This window comes from Mercenaria mercenaria, unplaced genomic scaffold, assembly GCF_021730395.1.
Source record: "Mercenaria mercenaria strain notata unplaced genomic scaffold, MADL_Memer_1 contig_904, whole genome shotgun sequence".
Taxonomy (NCBI): Eukaryota; Metazoa; Mollusca; class Bivalvia; order Venerida; family Veneridae; genus Mercenaria; species Mercenaria mercenaria.
In genome coordinates this window covers 33,073-54,963 of record NW_026463818.1, presented here as the reverse complement: position 1 = coordinate 54,963, position 21,891 = coordinate 33,073, and the positions used below count along the sequence as shown (strand labels likewise).

At 35.9% G+C, this 21,891-nt stretch overlaps 1 protein-coding gene across 1 annotated transcript in view; it reads right to left on the bottom strand.

Annotated features, from left to right (window-relative positions):
* Positions 1 to 9,764: 9,764 nt before the first annotated feature.
* The window catches only part of LOC128554965 (serine/arginine repetitive matrix protein 2-like), a 28,708-nt gene continuing 16,581 nt past the window's right edge, over positions 9,765 to 21,891 (bottom strand). The window contains exons 12-15 of the mRNA XM_053536305.1: positions 18,412 to 20,278; positions 18,182 to 18,216; positions 16,423 to 16,502; positions 9,765 to 13,247 (exon numbers count right to left, since the gene is read on the bottom strand). Coding sequence (XP_053392280.1) covers positions 13,014 to 13,247; positions 16,423 to 16,502; positions 18,182 to 18,216; positions 18,412 to 20,278 — 2,216 coding nt within the window. The 3' untranslated portion in view covers positions 9,765 to 13,013. The remainder of the gene's footprint in view (positions 13,248 to 16,422; positions 16,503 to 18,181; positions 18,217 to 18,411; positions 20,279 to 21,891) is intronic.

The following is a 21,891-nucleotide window of genomic DNA, read 5'->3' as shown; positions in this document are numbered from 1 at the left end:
AAACACCAGAAGAAACACAAGAACTTTTAGATCGTCTTTATTTATAGCGAGCTCGAAGAGCAGGCCCGAAGGGCCTGCTCGAGAATCGAGCTTTACGGTAACGCAAGTATACTTCGACACTTGGTGATGGATTTGAAAAGTTTCGTCGGAAGTTCTTAAAAAGCGCACCCTAACGGATAGGTGCTCACAGGAAGTACTTCTTTCCGGAGTGAATACAGAACTTCATTCAGTTGCTAAAAAAATATTCATCACTCAATAATAATGAAAGAATGCTTTCCAGTTGTTTGAAAAAAAAATATTATTTTCATTTAAAAGATAAAGCATCGGCCAGAAAATGGAAAAAATGTCATTAATAAGCAGAAAGAAAACGGGAACGCGGTAATGACGTCACCGTGACACCGGCTTCCCATAATTTTTGCAACGTATGATATTCACTGTTACAGGTATGGTGACACTAAATGTAGACTTGTTCAAGTGAATGGGTTCTCCTGAATTCTTGCGAGTAGGGGACAGTTTCTTTGTGACAAATAAATGATGCATATTATTTTTAGCTAAATCCGATTTCTTTGAGCTCGCTTTGAGGCTTTGCCTTATTTCATATTACTGTAATAACTGGGGTCTTAAAGTAAACACGTCGAAAACGAAAATTATGGTATTTCGTAAAAGAGGTGGGCTATTAAGCTACAGTCACACATACGGATATGTCCGTGCGTTGAGGTACGGTGCGGATGGGATTGATTTGTATGGGAGTGGACATGGTTAAGTACGGAGCAGTACGTCTTAGTACGGAAAAAATGGTGAGAAACGGGGAACAAAAAGATACAGGACGCGGATAAGTACGGATAGGTACGGCGTACTATGTTAAACTACGTTTTACTGCGCCTGACAACTTGCCCAGCGCGTGGACGGATCTGTGGTTACTGCGTTGAACTACGCTTAAGTACGGACAACCTCGGATAACTACGTTAAGCTACGGATCAATACGCATGACTACGTTCGCATTAAGGTTTATAGTTACGGGTCGGTAAGTTTCATATAAATAGGCCACGTGTAGCAAGCGTTTTCTTTACGATTATCTTTGACATCATGTCAAACTACGACAAGGTACGTTTCAGTACGGATAACTACGTTTAGTACGTTTAACTACGGATGAATAAGTTTCAACCAAGTTGGACTAAGTCACGCTCAAATGGCTACGGATCACTCAAACTTTTGTGCATGTTCAAAAGTTGGAGAAACTTGCAAGTTTGGAGTACGTCTTGAATACGTTTTGACCAAGTGTTAATACGGATTGATACGGATTACTACTTTGAGGTACGGCTCAGGTACGGATCGATACGGATTACTAAGTTTCTATCCGTGGCTAAACATAGCTATCCGTGCCGTATGTGTGACTTGGGTATTAGCCACTGAGCGTTGGACCTATAATGGCCAAGTAATCGAAGTAGTTAATGACTTTAATTATCTTGGTACTATATTCAATTACACGGGTAAATTTATATTAAATCAAGAACATTTGATCGGTAAAGCTTTAAAGGTCATGAATGTGCTTTTGTATAAATGTAAGGAATTTGATCTCAGTCCCAAAACATTATGTCAGCTATTTGATGCTTCTGTATCATCTATATTGAATTATTCATGTGAAATTTGGGGCTATTCTAAGTCCAAAGAAATTGAAAGAATACATCTAAAATTTTGCAAAAAGTTATTGAAAGTGAGGCCAAATACATGTAATGCCAATGTCTATGGTGAACTGGGAAGATATCCTTTATATGTACATAGATATGTAAGAATAATAAAGTATTGGTTGAAAATTGTTGATACTGATAATATAATATTAAAAACAGTGTATAATTTAGCATTGGATGATAGCAATAATGGTCTTAAAAACTGGGTTTCAAATGTCAAAAAGCTTTTGAACGATTATGGTTTTTCATATATGTTTGGTAATTCTAGCGGTATAAATAAGAATATGTTTTTGCGCGAATTTAAATGTCGCATTATTGACTCTGTTAAATAAGTATGCTAATTTGGAAAGCAGCTCTGTTTTGTATATGTATAAAAATGTTAAATGTTCTTTTGAATATGAACGTTATTTAGATATTCTTCCAAGATGTTTTAGATTTTATGCCACTATTAACAATATTTTGTGATTATGAGATAGAAATATGTTTACTGATTTATTTTAGTACGTATTATATATTTTGGTACATCTACAAAAAATGTTTTATGAAAATATATTATGCTATGTGCATTGATGTAGCCAACAATATTATTTTGATACTAGTTTTGTTCATCCTCAATACAATACTTTATAACACTATACCTTCAGAACGTTATATGATATTATGTATATATGTTTTTTTGACCTTGTATTAGATTGTAATAGATTTATGAACGGGGAACGATAATGGCTCAAGTCCTTAATTAGTGAAATAAACTATTCTTCTTCTTCTTCTTCTTTTACTTCTGTAGACTTAGGATGAATGGTCTGCCCCTCAGAATACAGACTGGCAGATATAATAGAAATCGAATTCCCCGTGAGGAAAGACACTGCTTATGTTGTAATACTTTGGATATTGAGGATGAATACCACTTTGTTTGTATATGTAGATGTTACGCTGATATTAGAAAGAAATATTTAAAAGCTTTTTATTATAGACATCCATCAGTATATAAATTTATACAACTTTTAAATACAACTAATAAAGCAGAACTTATTCACCTATCCAGATATGTTAAAGAAGCTCTTACTATTAGAAATGCACTTTTAAATGTTGAAGTCTAAATTTTCATGTTCATTCTCCATCAGATTATCATTATATTTGTTTAATTATATTTATTTTGTATCTATTGTTTGTAACTTGTCCTTTATTTCATGTTTATTTTCACGTTGACAGTATATATGTGAACTATGTGAATTAGACGATGTACTACGTACAAGTCTGAATAAAATATCTGTTCTGTTCTGTTCTGTTTGTTTATAACTTAGACATGTATAATATAATTTGTTAAGTTCATCAGCGTGCAATCACAACGTGCTTTGTATGTTTGCTTTGTTTGTTTCGGGTTTAGGCCTAACGCCTTTTTTTCAACAGTATTTCAGATATGTAACGGCGGGCAGTTAACCTAAGCAGGAATGTATGTATAATATAATCTATAATTTTTGTAACTGAATAGCGAAAAATGCAGACCATGATCAGCAAGCACGGACCGCAAAGACAGAATCACTTGCCTCCAAGCTAAAGGTTAACCATTTTCTTGTGTAAAATTAAAGAAATTCTATAAATCACTTTTGTTAGGCCAGTAATATTACTAGAAATAATGCCAGAGCCTTAAACTAATTCCAGCAAAAGGTTTTATTGATGATTTAAAATCTTTGGTTATAAAATACAGGAAAAATTCTCAAATGAAATCTAAGACAAACTCTGAAAATTAGTTAATATTTAAGGGCAGCTTCCTTTAAATACATGTGTCTTAAGTAAAATCAATAGAACAAAATGTTAGTATCATTTCTTTATTAACATGCATGCAATACATATTAAAGCAGTTCAGGAAGCATTTTATAAATAATTGTTTAAGAATTTCGAGCAAATATCGATGATAGTAAGCACCCCACCTCATGAATACATTTTTGTTTTACGAATCCTCTTTCAACATTTTTTATTGTTTCTGACTTTGGATACCGCCGACAAGTTTATTTTACACACTGGCCATACCTTTCGCAGAAGCGGTGGTTCCAACACTGCGGCGGTGGAGGATTCGTCGCAGAAGCGGTGGAAATATGGCTGAGTGACTACATTTATGCTGTCATCGGTACGTTTTCTAATGACCTTTTCACGTTTGACTGAAAACAGCTAGTGAGACAGGAGCCCACATGTGTACTCTTCCAACCAGAAACACCTGTTCAGTGCCATTCTTTGTCATTAATGTAAACACTTCTGTACAGTTTGACAAGGGACTGACGTTTTTGTAGAAGTCCCATTAAAATGGTAAAATCTTGAACCTTTCATCACAATCAAGCTTAACAAACAAGCAAATTCAATGAATTGGTATCCCCGGCCGAAAGGGTTTGTGGTGAGGAATGGCAAAAATATACCCGGCAAAAAGTTAAGGATGTTACTAAGAAGCAAATAATTTGATTATAAATATTGATGGAAAATTAAAAATGAAAAAAAAAAATGGGGTGGGGGATGCATGATCGGGGTGGTGGGCATGAGAGTGCAGAGTGAGGTGGGGAACGGTACAACTTTGCATGTTGATAAAATATTCATGGAAGGTTTAAAAAAAAATTTTTTTTAGGGGGTGGGGGGAGGGTGTGTGACCAAGGCAAGGTGGTGATCAGGTGTGGGTACACAACTTCACATGTTTATAATAAATGTTCATGGAAAAGGATGAAAGATGTTTAATGAAATTCTACCAGTTGGTTGGTTTTATGTACAAATCTGTGGATTTTTAAACAATTAAGACAGTATGCTGGTTCACGTTTATTTCAAGTTTTATGAAATTCTACCTGATAGTTACTGAGAAATGGCTGCAGACATTTTTGGGCATTTCTCAGTAAATAAAGGGCAATATCTCTTAGGGAAATTGACCAATCAAAAAAAAAACTTGATGGGCATCATCGCATTATGTTGGTTCATGTTTACTTTAAGTTTCATGAAATTCTACCTGCTAGTTGCTGAGAAATGGCTGCGGACGGACGGACACACGCACGGACACAGAGTCAGATGCACTGACAACGCCATTTCAATACCCCCATCCCGATTTCATCGGTGGGGGGATAATTAGTATAAACTAAACAACTATTCTGGAGACTACACTAGCCTGACCTGAAACGGACTGTCTGTAGTAAATCAAAACAAATACAAAAGTTTGATTCAACCTTTTATTTCTTTCACTTGAAAGACTGGAGTAGGTTTCATATATTAACAATTCTGTATACCCAGTTTATACAAGCAATGTACTTAATTAATATAAATATGTGTTGTGTATGTGAAATAGGGAACAAAGTGGACACTAAAGAACAAAGTGGGTTCTTAAATGTCTATCGGAACAAAAGCTGCAAACAATCAAAAGACTTTGCACCTATATCTTCAGACCTTATATCCCCAAAAACTTTTCTAACCCTATACTTTGTTGCAACATTATAGTCAACGTAACATAACCAGGATAAAAATGGAAGTAATTCGTCAAGGCTAGCAGACACCTTATTCTGACAATGCATACTATTCTGCAAGTGTGCATTAATACATTATTAGTTATATCCAGAAATATGCAGGAATTATGCAGGACAACTATACTGCACAACTTTAGCAGCACACATAAAAACCAAAACATAAAGTGTGGAGTTAGAAAAGTCTTCAAGTGTACATAGAAAATTAAGCAAATTATAGAAAAACTTGCTGGTTTTATCTAAAATCATTTTAAAAAGATTGCTTACTGAAAAAGTACTGAAAGGTTCATTACAAATTGATACAATTAATTGAAAAAGGATATATTCTGAAAACTATCTCTCAATACTCAGATAATACTGTAACAGTTTGAAAAGAATGGAACAGAGACCAAATTATCTAAATATGATCACTGATCAGCTCTATTTGGAAAGATGCCTTGATAGAAGACCAGCAGTACAAAACTATACAGGCAGCTCTTTCTAGGAGAACCATAAAGTTCTAAGGAAAACATATAACAACAAAAAACAAGAGGGTCATGATGACCCTGGATCGCTCACCTGAGTAATGTCAGCTACATGTTTCAAATGTCAAACTGATGACAAAATAAAGTCAGTAGGTTACATTCATGGTCAATGAAATTCAGTTTTATGATTTGTGTGCAAAACTGTGTATGTCATCAAAATTTCACGGCTGTATCTTAAAAAAACAAGAAAGTAGGTCAGTAGGGCAAGGTCAAAGTCAAGCGACATCATATTACTTGGGGTCATCAGGTAATTATAATTTAACAGTTTTAGAAATAGGATCAAATGACTTTTCCTATATAACTCACACAATAACTGAGTGACCCCAGGGCTGGGCCTCTTTTAAGCCCAGGGGCATAATTTGAACAATTTTCGTAGAGGACTACTAGTTTAAACATATTTATTTCGAAAATACATCAATTTAAATTTTTACAGGTATACATATTTAACACAAATACGAAAGGGATAAGAACAAAAGAAAACTTATATAGTTCCTCTCCCTTAGTAGAGGACTACTAGACAATGCATCATACCAAATATCAAAAGCCTAGGTCGTATGGTTTCAGACAAGAAGATTTTTAAAGTTTTTTCCTATATAAGTCTATATAAAACTTGGGACCCCCAGGGCAGGGCCTCTTTTCACCCCAGGGGTACAATTTGAACAATTTTGGTTGAGGACCATAAGACAACACTACTAACAAAATATCAAAGGTCTAAGTGTTGTGGTTTCAGACAAGAAGATTTTTAAAAAAAATTTTCCTATATAAGTCTATGTAAAACTTGGGACCCCGGGGAGGGGCCATATTTGACCCTAGGGGGATAATTTAAACGATCTTGGTAGAGGACCACTAGATGATGCTACATACCAAATATCAAAGCCCTAGGCCATGTGGTTTTGTACAAGAAGTTTTTCAAAGTTTTCCCTATGTAAGTCTATATAAACCATATGACCCCCGGGGCGGGGCCGTATTTGACCCTAGGGGGATAATTTGAACAATTTTGGTAGAGGACCACTAGATGATGCTAACCACCAGATATCAAAGCCCTAGGCCCTGTGGTTTTGGACAAGAAGGTTTTTTAAGTTTTTCCTTTTGAACAATTTTGAAAGGGGGCCACCCAAGGCTCATTCCTGTGAAGTTTGGTGTAATTCTGCCAAGTGGTTTTCAAGATGAAGATTTTTTTAGAAAATGTTGATGGACACACGACGCACGACGCACGACGGATATTGAGCGGTCACAAAAGCTCACCATGAACCTTTGGCTCAGGTGAGCTAAAAATTATATCAGTTTGCTTAAACAAGAAAATTTTAACCCTTACCAGCAAGGGTACAACTGATTTGCTACCAGTGTAGATCATGATCAGCCAGCATATCCTTGCAGTCTGATCAAGATCTGTACTGTTCGCCATTCAGTCAGTATCTTTTTAGTAAGCACCCCTATTAAAAGTCAATGGTACCTTCCAAATTGAAAGATGGGCAAGTGCATTACAGAAATTTAGCATGGTAAGGGATAATTATGTTTTGTTCAAATCATATCATATTATGATCCACCAGATTATTAACTAACTTTTCCAGGACTATTCTGTACACACCTATGACCAAATGAAGTCTTTTTACTTCACAATCTTACTAGTAAATGTGGGTGAATGCATACTGTTTTTACTTAAAGTTCAATGCTTTATCACTTCACAACACTACTGAAAATATTAAATGAGCTGTGCCATGAGAAAACCTACATAGTGGCTTTGCGACCAGCATGGATCCAGACTAGCCTGCGCATCTGCGCAGTCTTGTCAGGATCCATGCTGTTCGCTAACAGTTCATCTAATTGCAATAGACTTTGAAAGCGAACAACATGGATCATGACCAGACTGCGAACAGCATGGATCCTGACCAGACTTCGCAGATGCGCAGGCTGGTCTGGATCCATGCTGGTCGCAAAGCCACTATGTTGGTTTTCTCATGGTGTGGCTCAAATTATAAACTTTGAGCTATTTTATAAGTCCATAAGCTCACTGACCTCATCTATTGTTTTGCATGACATACAAAAATTATATACACTAGTTTTTACATGACACATGCAAAATATTGACAGACATTTGAAACTGTTTTAAAATATAGATTTCTACACACTGGGTATTGTTCTTAATTCTTTAAATCCCTGGTCCACCAGAAAGAATGATTTACAATTTGCCATCTTAGAGGCAGTTACAATGTACATTCTATAGAGCATAAAACTTAACAATGAATATTAAAAAAAAAACACTGAATTTATGCATAGCACTAAAGCTCAATGTTTGCATGAAGTGAACACTGTCATAAATGGTTTACAGAGCAGAAAACAGGAATACTGATATACATAATGTGCATTAAATAGCATGAGCATTTATACATACAAGATCCTTTATACATATATTTCCTTTATACATATACATACTTTATACATATATCTTAAACAGAACTGTGACTATATATTTACAATCCGTACAAAAATATAACAGAAAACAGATGAAATTATTTACATTTTTGGACATCTTTTGAAATGGAAGCCCTAAAACAACTATTTTGATTAATATATGAAATGAAGAAAAAAGAATACACTGCAACTATACTATCTGAAAAGAACAATTTAATATACATGACGTAATAGGAAAACGAGCTGGCCATCTATGAAATTAAGAAAGTAATGTTGTTGCTATATCATCCTAAAAGGATGATTTAATACGAAATGTAAAAAAAGTCGGGGGAAAAAAGAAAAAAGAAATCCAAAAAGTTCAAATCTGTACAAAAAAATCTGTTTTCATGATTATATTCTTCATAATACTTAGCGTTCACAATTTTAAAATATGGAAAGTGAAGTGTTTCTCTGTGGGAGCCGTAATTTCCCCTGTTTAATGCATTGCCCTACTACAAGTTTAAAACAACAAAAATATTTAACATAACAACACTGTATACCAAAACAACAGGTATATCCATACCACAACGTTTATCTACAAGTACATAATTATGTACAGAAAGAATACCTGGTGTCCCTTTTCATTTAATGTGTCAAACTCACTTCCTGAAAACTTTCGAACAAAACAAACATTAAAATTTTTGCATATTTCCCAATAATGGTACATCAGCCAGAACAGAAATAAACTTTGATACCACTAACTATTGTTCTGCTTTCTCTACATTGAGCATTTATAAACATGAACTGCTTATACAAAGTTTAATGCTACCATGAGATTCAGGATCATTTATGACTACTTTGGCACTTCTCTTGAACAGAATAGAACAAAAATCACTATCAATTAAAAACTACACAACCTATTATGAAAACTGTAACAATGAAACAAAAATGATCAATTCTGAATGCTGCAACTTAAGAATTTTTTAATGTTGCACCAACACAATTATAGGTCAAACTGCAACTTTCAAGCTTTGAGTGGAGGAAGACCAAGATTATTTCATCACAGATGGGAACCTGGGTAGGACCACCGACCTTCAGTAAGCCAGCTGGATGGCTTCCTCAGACTCGGTATTATACATCTGGACTCTGAGAAGGTAGTTTTATGTCTGATATTCAACTCGATGTTTAGCCTTTTGTTGGTTGTGGCGTTTTTTGTTTGACTCAATACTGCCAATCACATTTTACAATAGATTAAGCTTGGACATAAGTTATGCACTTAAATCAAATCCATAAAACTATTACTAATGAAATCTGAAATTTACTTGACAAAAATATAAGTAAGCACTAATAAGGTGAATTAAATGTAACATACATAGCTGCTAACAACTGTACAATACTATATATACACACAGGCACAGTATGGCACATAAAATGATACAACACTATTCAACCTGATTTGAGCCGCACCATGAGAAAATCAACATAGTGCATTTGTGACCAGCATGGATCCAGACCAGCCTGCGCATCCACGCAGTCTTGTCAGGATCCATGCTGTTCACTACAAGTTTCTCTAATTGAAATAGTCTTTGAAAGTGAACAGCATGGATCCTGACAGGCTGCATGGATGCACAGGCTGGGCTGGATCCATACTGGTCGCAAATGCACTTTGTTGGTTTTCTCATGGTGCGGCTCATTTGTTTTACCTCTAGAATTTTCACTGGTTAAAAGGTGGTCACACTGTGACAATTATTCATAGTTAAATATCCCCTTAACAGAAACCTAGGAAATATCTGCATCAACAGCTATTAGTGTAAATGACTAGTAAGGGAAACAATTAAACCAACAACAACCTGATATTTAGCTTTAAGCCAAAATCCCCCCCCCCCCACCCCAATTTATAGTTCCAATATAATAGTTCCAACATGGAACAAAAGGAATAATCTGTATGTCTTGACCCGACATGGTAGAGTTGTCTGGAGCTAAGACCTTGACCTGACATGGTAAAGTTGTCTGGAGCTGACCATCTCACAAGAGAAACATTTGTAATTTGGAAATCCTCCAAGCAGAAGAAAAGAAAGATATGAAGCAGTCAGGAAATACTGGCTTCTTCTCTTCGATCTCATTGTACGACCTTTACCTCAGCCTGCTTCTGCAGGTCATGTCATTCTGGAAATGGTTGATCAAAGATTTTTGAAAATCCTCTTTGAAAAAGAGTTAAAGGACATACTGAAGACATAAAACACTGTCTTTTCAATTTTAATTGTTTGTTTGTTTTGGGTTTAACGCCATTTTTCAACAGTATTTCAGTCATGTAACGGCGGGCAGTTAACCTAACCAGTGTTCCTGGATTCTGTACCAGTACAAACCTGTTCCCCGCAAGTAACTGCCAACTTCCCCATATGAATCAGAGGTGGAGGACTAATGATTGCAGACACAATGTCGTTTATCAAATAGTCACGGAGAACATACGCCCCGCCCGAGGATCGAACTCACGACCTCATGATCCGTAGACCAACACTCTTACCTACTGAGCTAAGCGGGCGGGTATTTTTCAATTTTAATTTCAACACACAACCTTGACCTTCAACTGAAATGACTGGAAGTTGCTTCTTGCATTTTTTCTCATAATAATAATCATTCATTTTGTTGTGTAAAGTTTTGTAACAATTGTTCAAGCAAGTCAAAACATACACAGCTGACACTCTTTAACCAAGCACTTTTCCAGATGTATCAGTCAGATACAAGTTAATTAAACAAGTGAATGAAGTATTGCCATGCAATACAAAGTCCCCTACTGGAAGGCACCTAACTTTCTCTGCTGCATTATAACATAATGAACTGATATCTGTCAATGATGTATAAACAATATTGCACTATATAATTATGCAATCACTTGGATTAAAATTTGCATATATAAAAACCTACACTTGTTTTCATATTGATTATTTTATTGGCCGATTATAAAAAAAGTTATCATATAAGTTATTTATAGTTACAACAAAGGGAAATTAATCCTAAAAAAAAATCTATATAACGTAAATCCACAAGAAACTCTTTACCAGGTAGAGATAGGTCAAAATACACCTAAAAATTGGATATAACATGCATGTTTACCACAGAAAAGTGCTTTCGCTATTCCCTACGGCCAGTAATAAAAAAGTTACAATATAATCAATTTATAGTAAAACACATTGACATAACTCTAAAAACAAGGGTGCCTCATGGTGGTAAACATTTTGTGCCAAGTTGCATCAAATTCCCTCCATGCATGAAGAAGAAATGCTCCGAACAAAGTCATTCTTGAGTTTGACCTTTGACCTTAGACCAAGGGACCTGGTTCTTGCGCATGACGTCGTCTCATCATGGGAAACATTTGTGCCAAGTAATATCAAAATCCCTTCATGGACGGCAGAGTTATGGACCTAACAGGAAGAAAGCCCTGTTGACCTTTGACCCCCAATTGTGACCTTGACCCTTGAGAAAGGAGCCCGAAATTCACAAACAACACGCCGTCTCATCATGGGGAACATTTGTGCCAAGTGATATTAAAATCCCTTTATGAATGACAGAATTATGGACCAAACACAAAACAGACCCAGTTCATGCCATGTTAACATTTGACTGCTAAGTGTGACCTTGACCTTTGAGCTAGTGGTCTCAAAGTTAAGCACAACATATCATCTTATTACGAGGTACATTTGTGCCAAGTGATACTAAAATCCCTTCACGGATGGGAGAGTTATGGACCGGACAGGAAAAAAAGCCCTGTTGATCTTTGACCTCCAATTGTGACCTTGACCTTTGAGCTAGGGGTCCAAGTTTTGTGCATGACACATAGTCTCACCATGGGGAACATTTGTGCCAAGTAATATTAAAATCCCTTCATGGATGACAGAGTTATGGACTGGACACGAAATTGCGGACAATGGAATGACGGAATGACAGAACAACGGAAAAGCGCATTCATATAGTCCCCGAAACTGGTTTTCAACCAGTAGGGGACTAAAATCATCTGAAAAACTTCACACTTTCTTTGGAATGTTAAGTTAAATAAGCGGAAGACATCAAATATTACCTAATTTTGCATGATGAAATACATGGTTGACATATCTAAGAAGTCATATATTGTGTTTTCAAAAAAAGGGACGAAAATCAAACCAAAGAGAATATCATGGTTACATTTTTTTTCATTTTGAAAATGAAAAAACAAATGCGTTAATGTTTATGTAAAGACATGACCATAATGAAATGTAAATCATGGCTACAGATTGAGACAACCAACATAGATAATATGTGTATTACACAAAGAGAATACTTATAGTTGATATGTTTTAAATCTTGATATGCTAGCTATTTCATATATCTATGAGACAATGACAAAACAAGGCAAGAAATTAACATTAAAAACTGCCACTTTATAGCAAGGTATCCATGACATGCAATACATCAATACTTCTTTCTTCAAATTTGGAAAACATCTTGTTTTTAAGGAACAAAAGACCATTTTTTAAAGTTCAATTTGGGTATGAATGTAGCATAAGCTAATTTTTAATTTGTCCATATACTTCTATAAAGGCACTAAACATGCTGCATTAGTCTTAACATCAATGCTTAGTTTTTGTGTCCTATACCATGTTAACATATCACAGAAATGTATCTGCCACAATCTCAATTTCATATCCTTTGCTTTATATTTTCTTCTTCCCATTATTACAAGTACCATGGAAATTAAAATAACATGTATGGAGGTACGATTCCATGGTCCTTGAACAATGTTTGCGGCACTTCTCTACTAAATGAGGTCAAAATTGGTTTGAGCAGCATATACTATCAATTATTTTATCCCGGCAATTTTTTAGCAAGACTACATTATAATTTTCCTAAAGTATTTAAAGCTTATCATATTTGTAAAAATTAACTGTTCAAGAAGGATTGACATATTTGTGTATATCAGTTATCTGCTGGTAAAGGTTATTCAGAGCTTCTCTTTGCTCGTAAAGGCTATCTATAGCTTGTCTAGAGACAGACACTTCATTGTCATGGTTGCCAGGTGGAGACAGACCAATGGTATTACAGAGAGTTTCTATCATGGCTGGCAATCTCTCTCGACATTGTTTTCTTACTTCAGCAGCTCTGACATCCTCTCGGTCTTGTAGCTGAAATATAAATAAATAAATTTCCTTCCTATGTTTTGGGATGAAGGTTGGAAGTGCATTTAAAAACAAGATTTCTGAGTAGAATAGATGGCATGTCACCAAACACAACTGTGTTTCTCTTACTTAGATACTACAAAAGATCAAGTAGTTTCAGAGATGTTTCATAAAAAAGTTGATTGCATGGCTCAATTACAGAAACTTGCAAGAGCGTAAGTGCACCGGTGAGCTAAAAACATTACCATTTAAAATATATAATACCGGGTGTCCCAAAAAACATGATACATCTTTGAGCTTGTATAACTTTATTGTTAAACAATATATTAAACTAATATTTACTTACAAAGAAGAGAACTTATCACAGAATTTATCACAATACTTTGGATGTATATATCTCAGTACAACGTTTTTCACATAAGATGTTCTATATGTCCCCCTTTCTGCGATTTTACCATAGAAATTCTGGTTCTGAAATTAGCGATTACCGCCTTGTAGGTGTCAACACTGATTTTACTGATCTCTCGTCTAATGACCCTCTTCAGACTACTCAGACTTGTCGGTTTGGGAGAGTATACCTTGCTTTTAAGATGTCCCCAAAGATAAAAATCTAGGGGGTTCAAGTCTGGAGAGTGAGGCGGCCAGATTGTGTCTGTTTTCCATGAAATGACTCTATCACCAAATGCTTCAGACAGCCAGTCTAACGCAACAGTTAAAGTATGCGGAGTTGCTCCATCTTGTTGATAGAATATATCATCAGCACGGAGTCCATATTTACTCGTTAAGTTAGGGATAAACTTATCAGTCAGTATTTCCAAATATCTATCAGAGTTTACAGTAGCTGTTACTCCACCCACTCATAAAATAATGGACCGATGATTCCCCTATAACTTAATGCAATCCATGCTGTGACCTTGTCACTATGTAAGGCATTTTCCCTGTAAAACTCGGGCTTCGAGGTTGACCAATATCTCATATTTTGTGTGTTAACCTGTCCATCAAGCATAAAATGTGCTTCGTCTGTGAACCATATGTCATCAATGATGATGTAATTATCCGTCATCCAGGTAGCGAATGTTAGCCTGGCAGTGACATCACCTGATTTCAAATGTTGCATCTTTTGAACCTTGTAAGGATTCTTTTTTAAATCATATCGTAGAATTCTATGAATACTGGACTTACTAAAGTTAAGATTATTCTCACTTTTTAATCTGCATATTGATTTTGTAGGTGTTTCTTCAATCAATGCATTCACCGAATCAATATTTTCTGACAATCTGACTGATGATGGTCTCCCGGAAAATCCCTTTCGTCTGTCACTAACAGATCCATGCTTCTCAAATTTCCTGACCAATCTGTTGATCTGTATTCTGGTTAATGGCTTCATGCCAGGGTACTGTTTAATTAATGTTTTGTTAACTAATGTAGGCGATTTCAACTCATAATATAATTTTATGACTTCTGCCTCAGCAGCCATCTTGGATTTTGATGGAATTTGATTACATCATCAATGATGTCATATGTGACGTAATGACGACACATGGAACACATCAATGATTATTAATTGAAATTTAGTTAATTATGCTAATTATTGGAATAATAATCATTGATATACCATGTCATTTGAATATGTGATGTCGTCTGAAAGATGTATCATGTTTTTTGGGACACCCTGTACAATGCAAATAAGTTTAAGTCAAATTTAACTAGAGCTATCACTAAAGGTGATGAATGTACCCCCCGCATGCACTGACACAGTACATTGCAATTTGACGCACACAAGATTGTATAATTATGTGGACTTATGTATATAGACTGTATGTATGCAGTATAGTAACAAAAAACAAAGTCCCATAACTATGCAGAATATTTATCTAAAAGAATGTAACATGCATTATGCACAAGTAGGGTTGGTACTGATCACTTGTGTAAAGTTTCATTAAATTGTGTGCAAGGGTTTGGTAGATTAGGCACGCACAAGACTGCATATGCAGACTGTATGTACATAGTATGTTAACAAGAAACAAAGTCCCATAACTCTGCAATTTTTGTCGCTGAAAGAACCTAACATGCCCCATGCACAACTACTGTTGGTACTGATCACTTGTGTGAAGTTTCATTATAGAATTGTGTCAAGGGGATGAGGAGAGATGGTGCGCACAAGATTGTGTCTATGTATATAGTATAGTAACAAAAAAACAAAGTCCCATAACTCTGCAATTTTTTTTTCTGAAAGAACCTAACATGCCCCATGCACAACTACTGTTGTTACTGATCACTTGTGTGAAGTTTCATTAAATTGTGTCAAGGGGATGAGGAGAGATGGTGTGCACAAGATTGTGTCTATGTATAAAGTATAGTAACAAAAAAACAAAGTCCCATAACTCTGCAATTTTTTTTTCTAAAAGAACCTAACATGCCCCATGCACAACTACTGTTGGTACTGATCACTTGTGTGAAGTTTCATTAAATTGTGTCAAGGGGATGAGGAGAGATGGTGTGCACAAGATTGTGTCTATGTATATAGTATAGTAACAAAAAAACAAAGTCCCATAACTCTGCAAATTTTTTTTCTAAAAGAACCTTACATGCCCCATGCACAACTACTGTTGGTACTGATCATTTGTGTGAAGTTTCATTAAATTCTGTCAAGGGGATAAGGAGAGATGGTGCGCACAAGATTGCGTCTACGGACAGACAGACGGACAGACCGACAGACAACCTGAAACCAGTATACCCCGCTTTACAACTTTGTTGTCGGGGGGTACAACAAGGTGTTATGGAATAACAGTGAACCTATAGACAAGTGGTTACAAGTTCAATATTCCAAGCTTACTTTTACTATAGTTTCTTTATGGTTATTTTTTTGAGTTTTAAGTCCCACTGACATAGTTAACTTGGCAACTTTCTAGCATTTTACAGCAGGAAAACCCAATTTACACTTCCATGCATAATTTTAGACACAGGTCCAAGCACCTCTGTAGAACCATCTACCTTTCAGCTGGATGGCTTCATAACTTGACAATCCAAGCATGACCCAAACCAAGCGTGATGAGAGTCAAGTGTTATAAAACTGCAACCTTAACCGCTTGATCATGGAAATTATTTAATCTAATCCTTAGCTCAATTTAACTATGGTACATCTTACAGCCTTGTCAGAATTAACCTGCAGCCTAATTACCTTCGGGAAAGTCTGTGTCATCTTATATACTGCCGACTGTATTTGGTCCAAAGATTCTAATACTATGGAATGTGGGTCAGCTGGAATTGAAATATTATCTCTTGAGCAAAAAAGCAATAACTACAACTGAACAAGAGCTGTCGGATGACAGCGCGCTCGACTATTCGAAGAATTGACTGAGGAATGGGGTCAAAATATTACCACAGATATTCTGACAAAAGAAAAAACAAGATTAGACAAACAATGTTCCTGTATCTGTGGATTTCGATAAGTCTTGCAGTAAATAGCAATGTGTGAACCAATTTCAAAGTCCAAAAAGGGCCATAATTCAGCCAAACTAGTTGTCAGAGTTATGTACTCTTGCCTACAGATTGAAATCATGATGATAAACAAGTGTTCAAAGTTTAAAAGCAATATGTCAAATAGTTTTGACAAAACGTGGATTTGTATTTAAACAGAACAAATTTCCAAGTCCCAAAAGGGCCATAATTTAGCCAAAATAGATGACAGAGTTATGTACTCTTTTTCCTACAGAAAGAGACTATTATACTGAACAAGTGATAAAAGTTTCAAAGCCATATGTCAAACACTTTACACAAAATATTAACTGGTACGAAAAACTTAACCCAGATTTCTAAGTCAAAAGGGGCCATAATTCAGCCAAAATCCTTGATGGAGTTATGTACTCTTGCCTATAACTGGACATGGTGATGGTAAACAGGTGTTGAAAGTTTCAAAGCTTTATCTCAAAAGACTTTGTCAAAATATGAACTGGTACGAAAAAACTTAACCAAGATTTCTAAGTCAAAAAGGGCCATAATTCAGCCAAAATCCTTGATGGAGTTATGTTCTCTTGCCTATAACTGGACATGGTGATGGTAAACAAGTGTTTCAAAGCTTTATCTAAAAAGACTTTGTCAAAATATGAACTGGTACGAAAAATAATAGAGATTTTTAAGTCGAAAGGGGCCATAATTCAGCCAAAATCCTTGATGGAGTTATGTGCTCTTGCCTATAACTGGACATGGTGATGGTAAACAAGTGTTGAAAGTTTCAAAGCTTTATCTCAAAAGACTGTGTCAAAATATGAACTGGTACGAAAAACTTAACCATGATTTCTAAGTCAAAAGGGGCCATTATTCTGCCAAAATCCTTGAAGGAGTTATGTGCTCTTGCCTATAACTGGTCATGGTGATGGTAAACAAGTGTTGAAAGTTTCAAAGCTTTATCTCAAAAGACTTTGTCAAAATGTGGACTGGTACGAAAAACTTAACCAAGGTGTGACGCCGACGCCATGGTGAGTAGGATAGCTCTACTTATTCTTCAAATAGTCGAGCTAAAAATGTAGGTTCTTTATTGCACTGGCATCAATCCTTTCCTCCAATATATATATGTAAGAAATACAGGAGGCTCCTAGAAATACAGAAAATCTGTTGTTTCATGGCCTCAAGTTACTATTACCAGTGACTTAATACTTTTAAACTATTAATATGGTTGTGAGGCAAATCAAAGATGAACATATTGGAAGGAAGCAACAAAACATTCCTAAGACTAAAGTTCCTGTCGTGTCCTATAGAAACCATAAAGACATGTGAAGAAACTAATAAAATGTATCTCTTTAAACAAAACTTAAGTTTTCTTTTGAAATGAAGACTGCAATAAGCAAATAGATCATTTTCAAATATTACAGTTGAATGTCATTTATAAATTGAGAATTATCATTTCTCTATAAAAGTCACATATTGAGCAAAATACAAACCTTGTGCCAGGAGTTGATCTCTTCTAAATGTATGACTGAAAAGCAGAAACAAAATTAATCAATGCCTTACATTAATAATAGTTTCATATTTATTTCTCAACTTTCAGTGAAAAATAAATCTATAAAATCAAGTTTTTCTTAAAAGTCATTAAATTACTGCTATCTTATGTTAGACTTGCTTATTAAAACTCTGAAATTTTTAAAGCAAACCATATAAATAATATGCATACCTATTTTCAAGGTCAGTGTCGGATCCAAGTCCAGTGTCAGCAACACTATGAGGACTTGTGTTGCTATGGTTACCAGGAGACAGATGGTGAGACAGACCCTCCGAGTCAAGGCTAGATGTCAATCCGGAGGGTGGACTGAGACTTTGGGCTGAGGTGGACATCATGGACCCTCCTGACAAATGACTGGTCCCTTCCAGTTGATGATGTTGAAGCATATGGTCCCTGAGGGGCTGGGAAACTGAATGGAATGATTCAGTATGGTCAGAGGATGAGAGCCGTTGGGGAGTTACATGACTTGATGCAGTCATGGTATCTGAACTGGCAGTTTCAGAAGCATCTAGTGCAGGACCTGACCAGGAAGAACTACTGGACACTGTTGATGGACTTGAAAAATTTATCTGAATTGACGATGTTTGACGTGAACCTTCCATATCTGGGCTTTCAGAGCGATGCTGACCCCTGTAGGGGCTGTGAGTTTGTTTCCTAACAGGTTCATCCACATGTTTATTCAGTCTCGCAATTCTTTCTTTCACACTTGGTGACGGACATTCCTCGTCCTCCTCGGTAAACAACCCAGAATCTCTCGGTGAGTTTTTACTTCCACCACTAATATCCATGTCTGTAACTTTCAGAGGATGAGGTTTCACACTTATAATTTTAGCACTACTCGATGTCTTAGCCTGGGCTCTAGAGGTATCACGTTCTGGTGGAATGTCTCGCTCAGGCAGATCCTGAGGACTTGCCTCAAGACCAGAATGCATGCTTGAAGATGGAGTAGATTTCCGGCGAATTTCTGCCGCAGTCATTTCAATCTCTGTAGCAGCATTAAATAATGCTGGATCAGTTATTTCACCTATATCACTACTTGTTAACCCTGATTCTACAGATGAAAGACTGGATCTGTTTCTAGATGGTGATGTAGATGAAGAGCGTTTTTCTTTTTCTTTTTTACCATTTAAAATTCCTGAATTACCTTTGAGAATATTTTTTGCTTCTTCAAAAGTAAGTTCAGCAGTTCCTGTTGTTTTCCTCCTTTGTTGCTGTGCACGTTTCATAAATCTCGTCTCCTGTTTAGTTTTTGCAACATTTGGAACAGCAGGGGGTGGCATTAAATCACGATCTTTACTTTTTTGGTTACCTACAGTCTTGAGATTTGTCACACTGGATGCCACTCTCTTATTCAATCCCTTCTTTTCATCTGTATTACTTTTTAGTTCACCAGACAGCCTTCCAGTGGAGGCTGCTCGCTTCGTACTTTTTAACGTTGTATCACCTACTTGTGGACTTTTTGCTCCAACACGTTTGCCGCCTTTTCTTTCATTTATGACATTATCATTTATGTCTTGTTTACTTCTATCAGAAAGATCCGAGTCCTGTGAACTACTTAAAGATATTTTACCATCATCATCAGGATTTAATAAATTTGGCACTGATGCAAAAGATGTCATTTTCGAAGTTGACCACTTTGAACGAGGTCTTCTGTTTGTTCCGCGAGGGGTCAACTCTTGCTCTTCGTCATCAGCTAATAAATTATTCATGGAATTTGATTTTGATTTTGAGAGATTACTGCCTGCAGACATTCGTCTGGGCTCAGGGGAAACAACTTGTACTTTACTCAGGTTAGGAGTTGAAAGCCTTGAATTCTTCTTGTACTCGGACAGTTTACCAGATGGTTGTGGTGCAGTAGGCGTGTCCTTTCTGACTCTACCCTGAGTCTTACTAGCTGATTTATCAGTGGGTGTTACCCTTCCACCTGATTTGTCAAGTGGCAATGTTCGTGGGCGGGCTGTAGAGGAGAGAGATTTCCTTGAGGTAGGAGTCTGCTGATGGCCACTTGACTTTGATGATGAAAAGTTTGAAGAGCTCACTGAAATGGATTAAAGGAAAACAATGAGCAGGTGTACAACCACCACAATAAATCTAAGCAAGCATAAGCTTATTGTACACAAGAGTATTCTATAATTACTTGGTAGAGAAACATTATCATACTTATATTACTGTGAAATCATTAATTTCTTGGGCAAAAATTTTCTGGTTTCATCCAAAAATACAGTTTCAAGGGGACGTAAATGCATAGGTTTGAAACTGTAAAGAAAAAATAAAATGGAATTTTTATGTGCATGCTGATAACAACAATGAAGTCCACAAAAATTAGTCCTCAACAACTATCAATGATTTCATGGTATTCTTAACTACCTGTTCAAGAAACCCTACTGTACTTGTATTTTTCCTAGAAACCTAAAACTCACTGAACATCTCATATTATTACATAATAACTTGTTCGAGACACCTTACTATACCTATATTATTCCAGAATAACTTGTTTGTGAAACTGGATTAAGCAACAGCCTATCTAACATCCTATTCAAAGTATGATGATATATTTGAAGTTACCTCAGATAGTTTAGGAACACAACCATTCAACTCTAATTCCGGGATTAAATTATTTCACTACTGATTACATTATCAAACAAGAGCGCCGCCAAGCGGGGCAATATATGCCCGAAGGCTTACATCATAGGATGGGAGCAAAATTTTAAGAACTTGACTGTTGTAGCCCCAAAGGACTGGAACAACAAAAGGAAAACTTCAAAAAACAAATCTAAGTCCACAAAAAAAATATTCAAAGTCTACAAAAAAATCCTTATCAGGTACAGGTATGTAAAAATACACCTTAAAATTGGAGGTACCATCCATGTTGTACCACAGAAAAGTGGTGTCGGTTTTTTCCCAACAGCCAATAATAAAAAAGTTTCAAAATATGCTATTTATAGTAACATAAAAGGGAAGTACCGGTAATTAAAAAAAAAATTTATTGTAAGTACAAACAAGAGCACTGCCTTGCGGGTGCTGACGCTCATCTGATTTTTTTTGTGTAATTGAAATATTGTCCTACCCATGATTTTCTAAGTCTAAAAAGGGCCATCATTCTTGCAAAAAGCAGGATAGAGTTATGTTTCTTGATGTACAGTGTCCACTTATGATGGTGAAAAACTGTTGCAAGTTTTAAAGCAATAGCTTTGATAGTTTATGAGAAAAGTTGACTTAAACATAATACTCAACCAAGAAAATGATTTTCTAAGTCCAAAAGGGGCAATAATTATTGCAAAAAGCAGGATGGAGTTATGTTGCTTGCTTTACAGGGTCAGCTTATGATGGTGAACAAGTGTTGCAAGTTCCAAAGCAATAGCTTTGATAGTTTAAGAGAAAAAGTTGACCTAAACATAAAACTTAACCAAGAAATCTGATATTTTCTAAGTCCAAAAGGGGCCATAAATCTTGCAAAAAGCAGGACGGAGTTATGTTTCTTGCTGTACAGGGTCAACTTATGATGGTGAACAAGTGTTGCAAGTTTTAAAAGCAATAGCTTTGATAGTTAGGATAAAAGCTGACCTAAACATAAAACTTAACCACGAAAACATGATTTTCTAAGTCCAAAAGGGCAATAAATCTTGCAAAAAGCAAGATGGAGTTATGTTT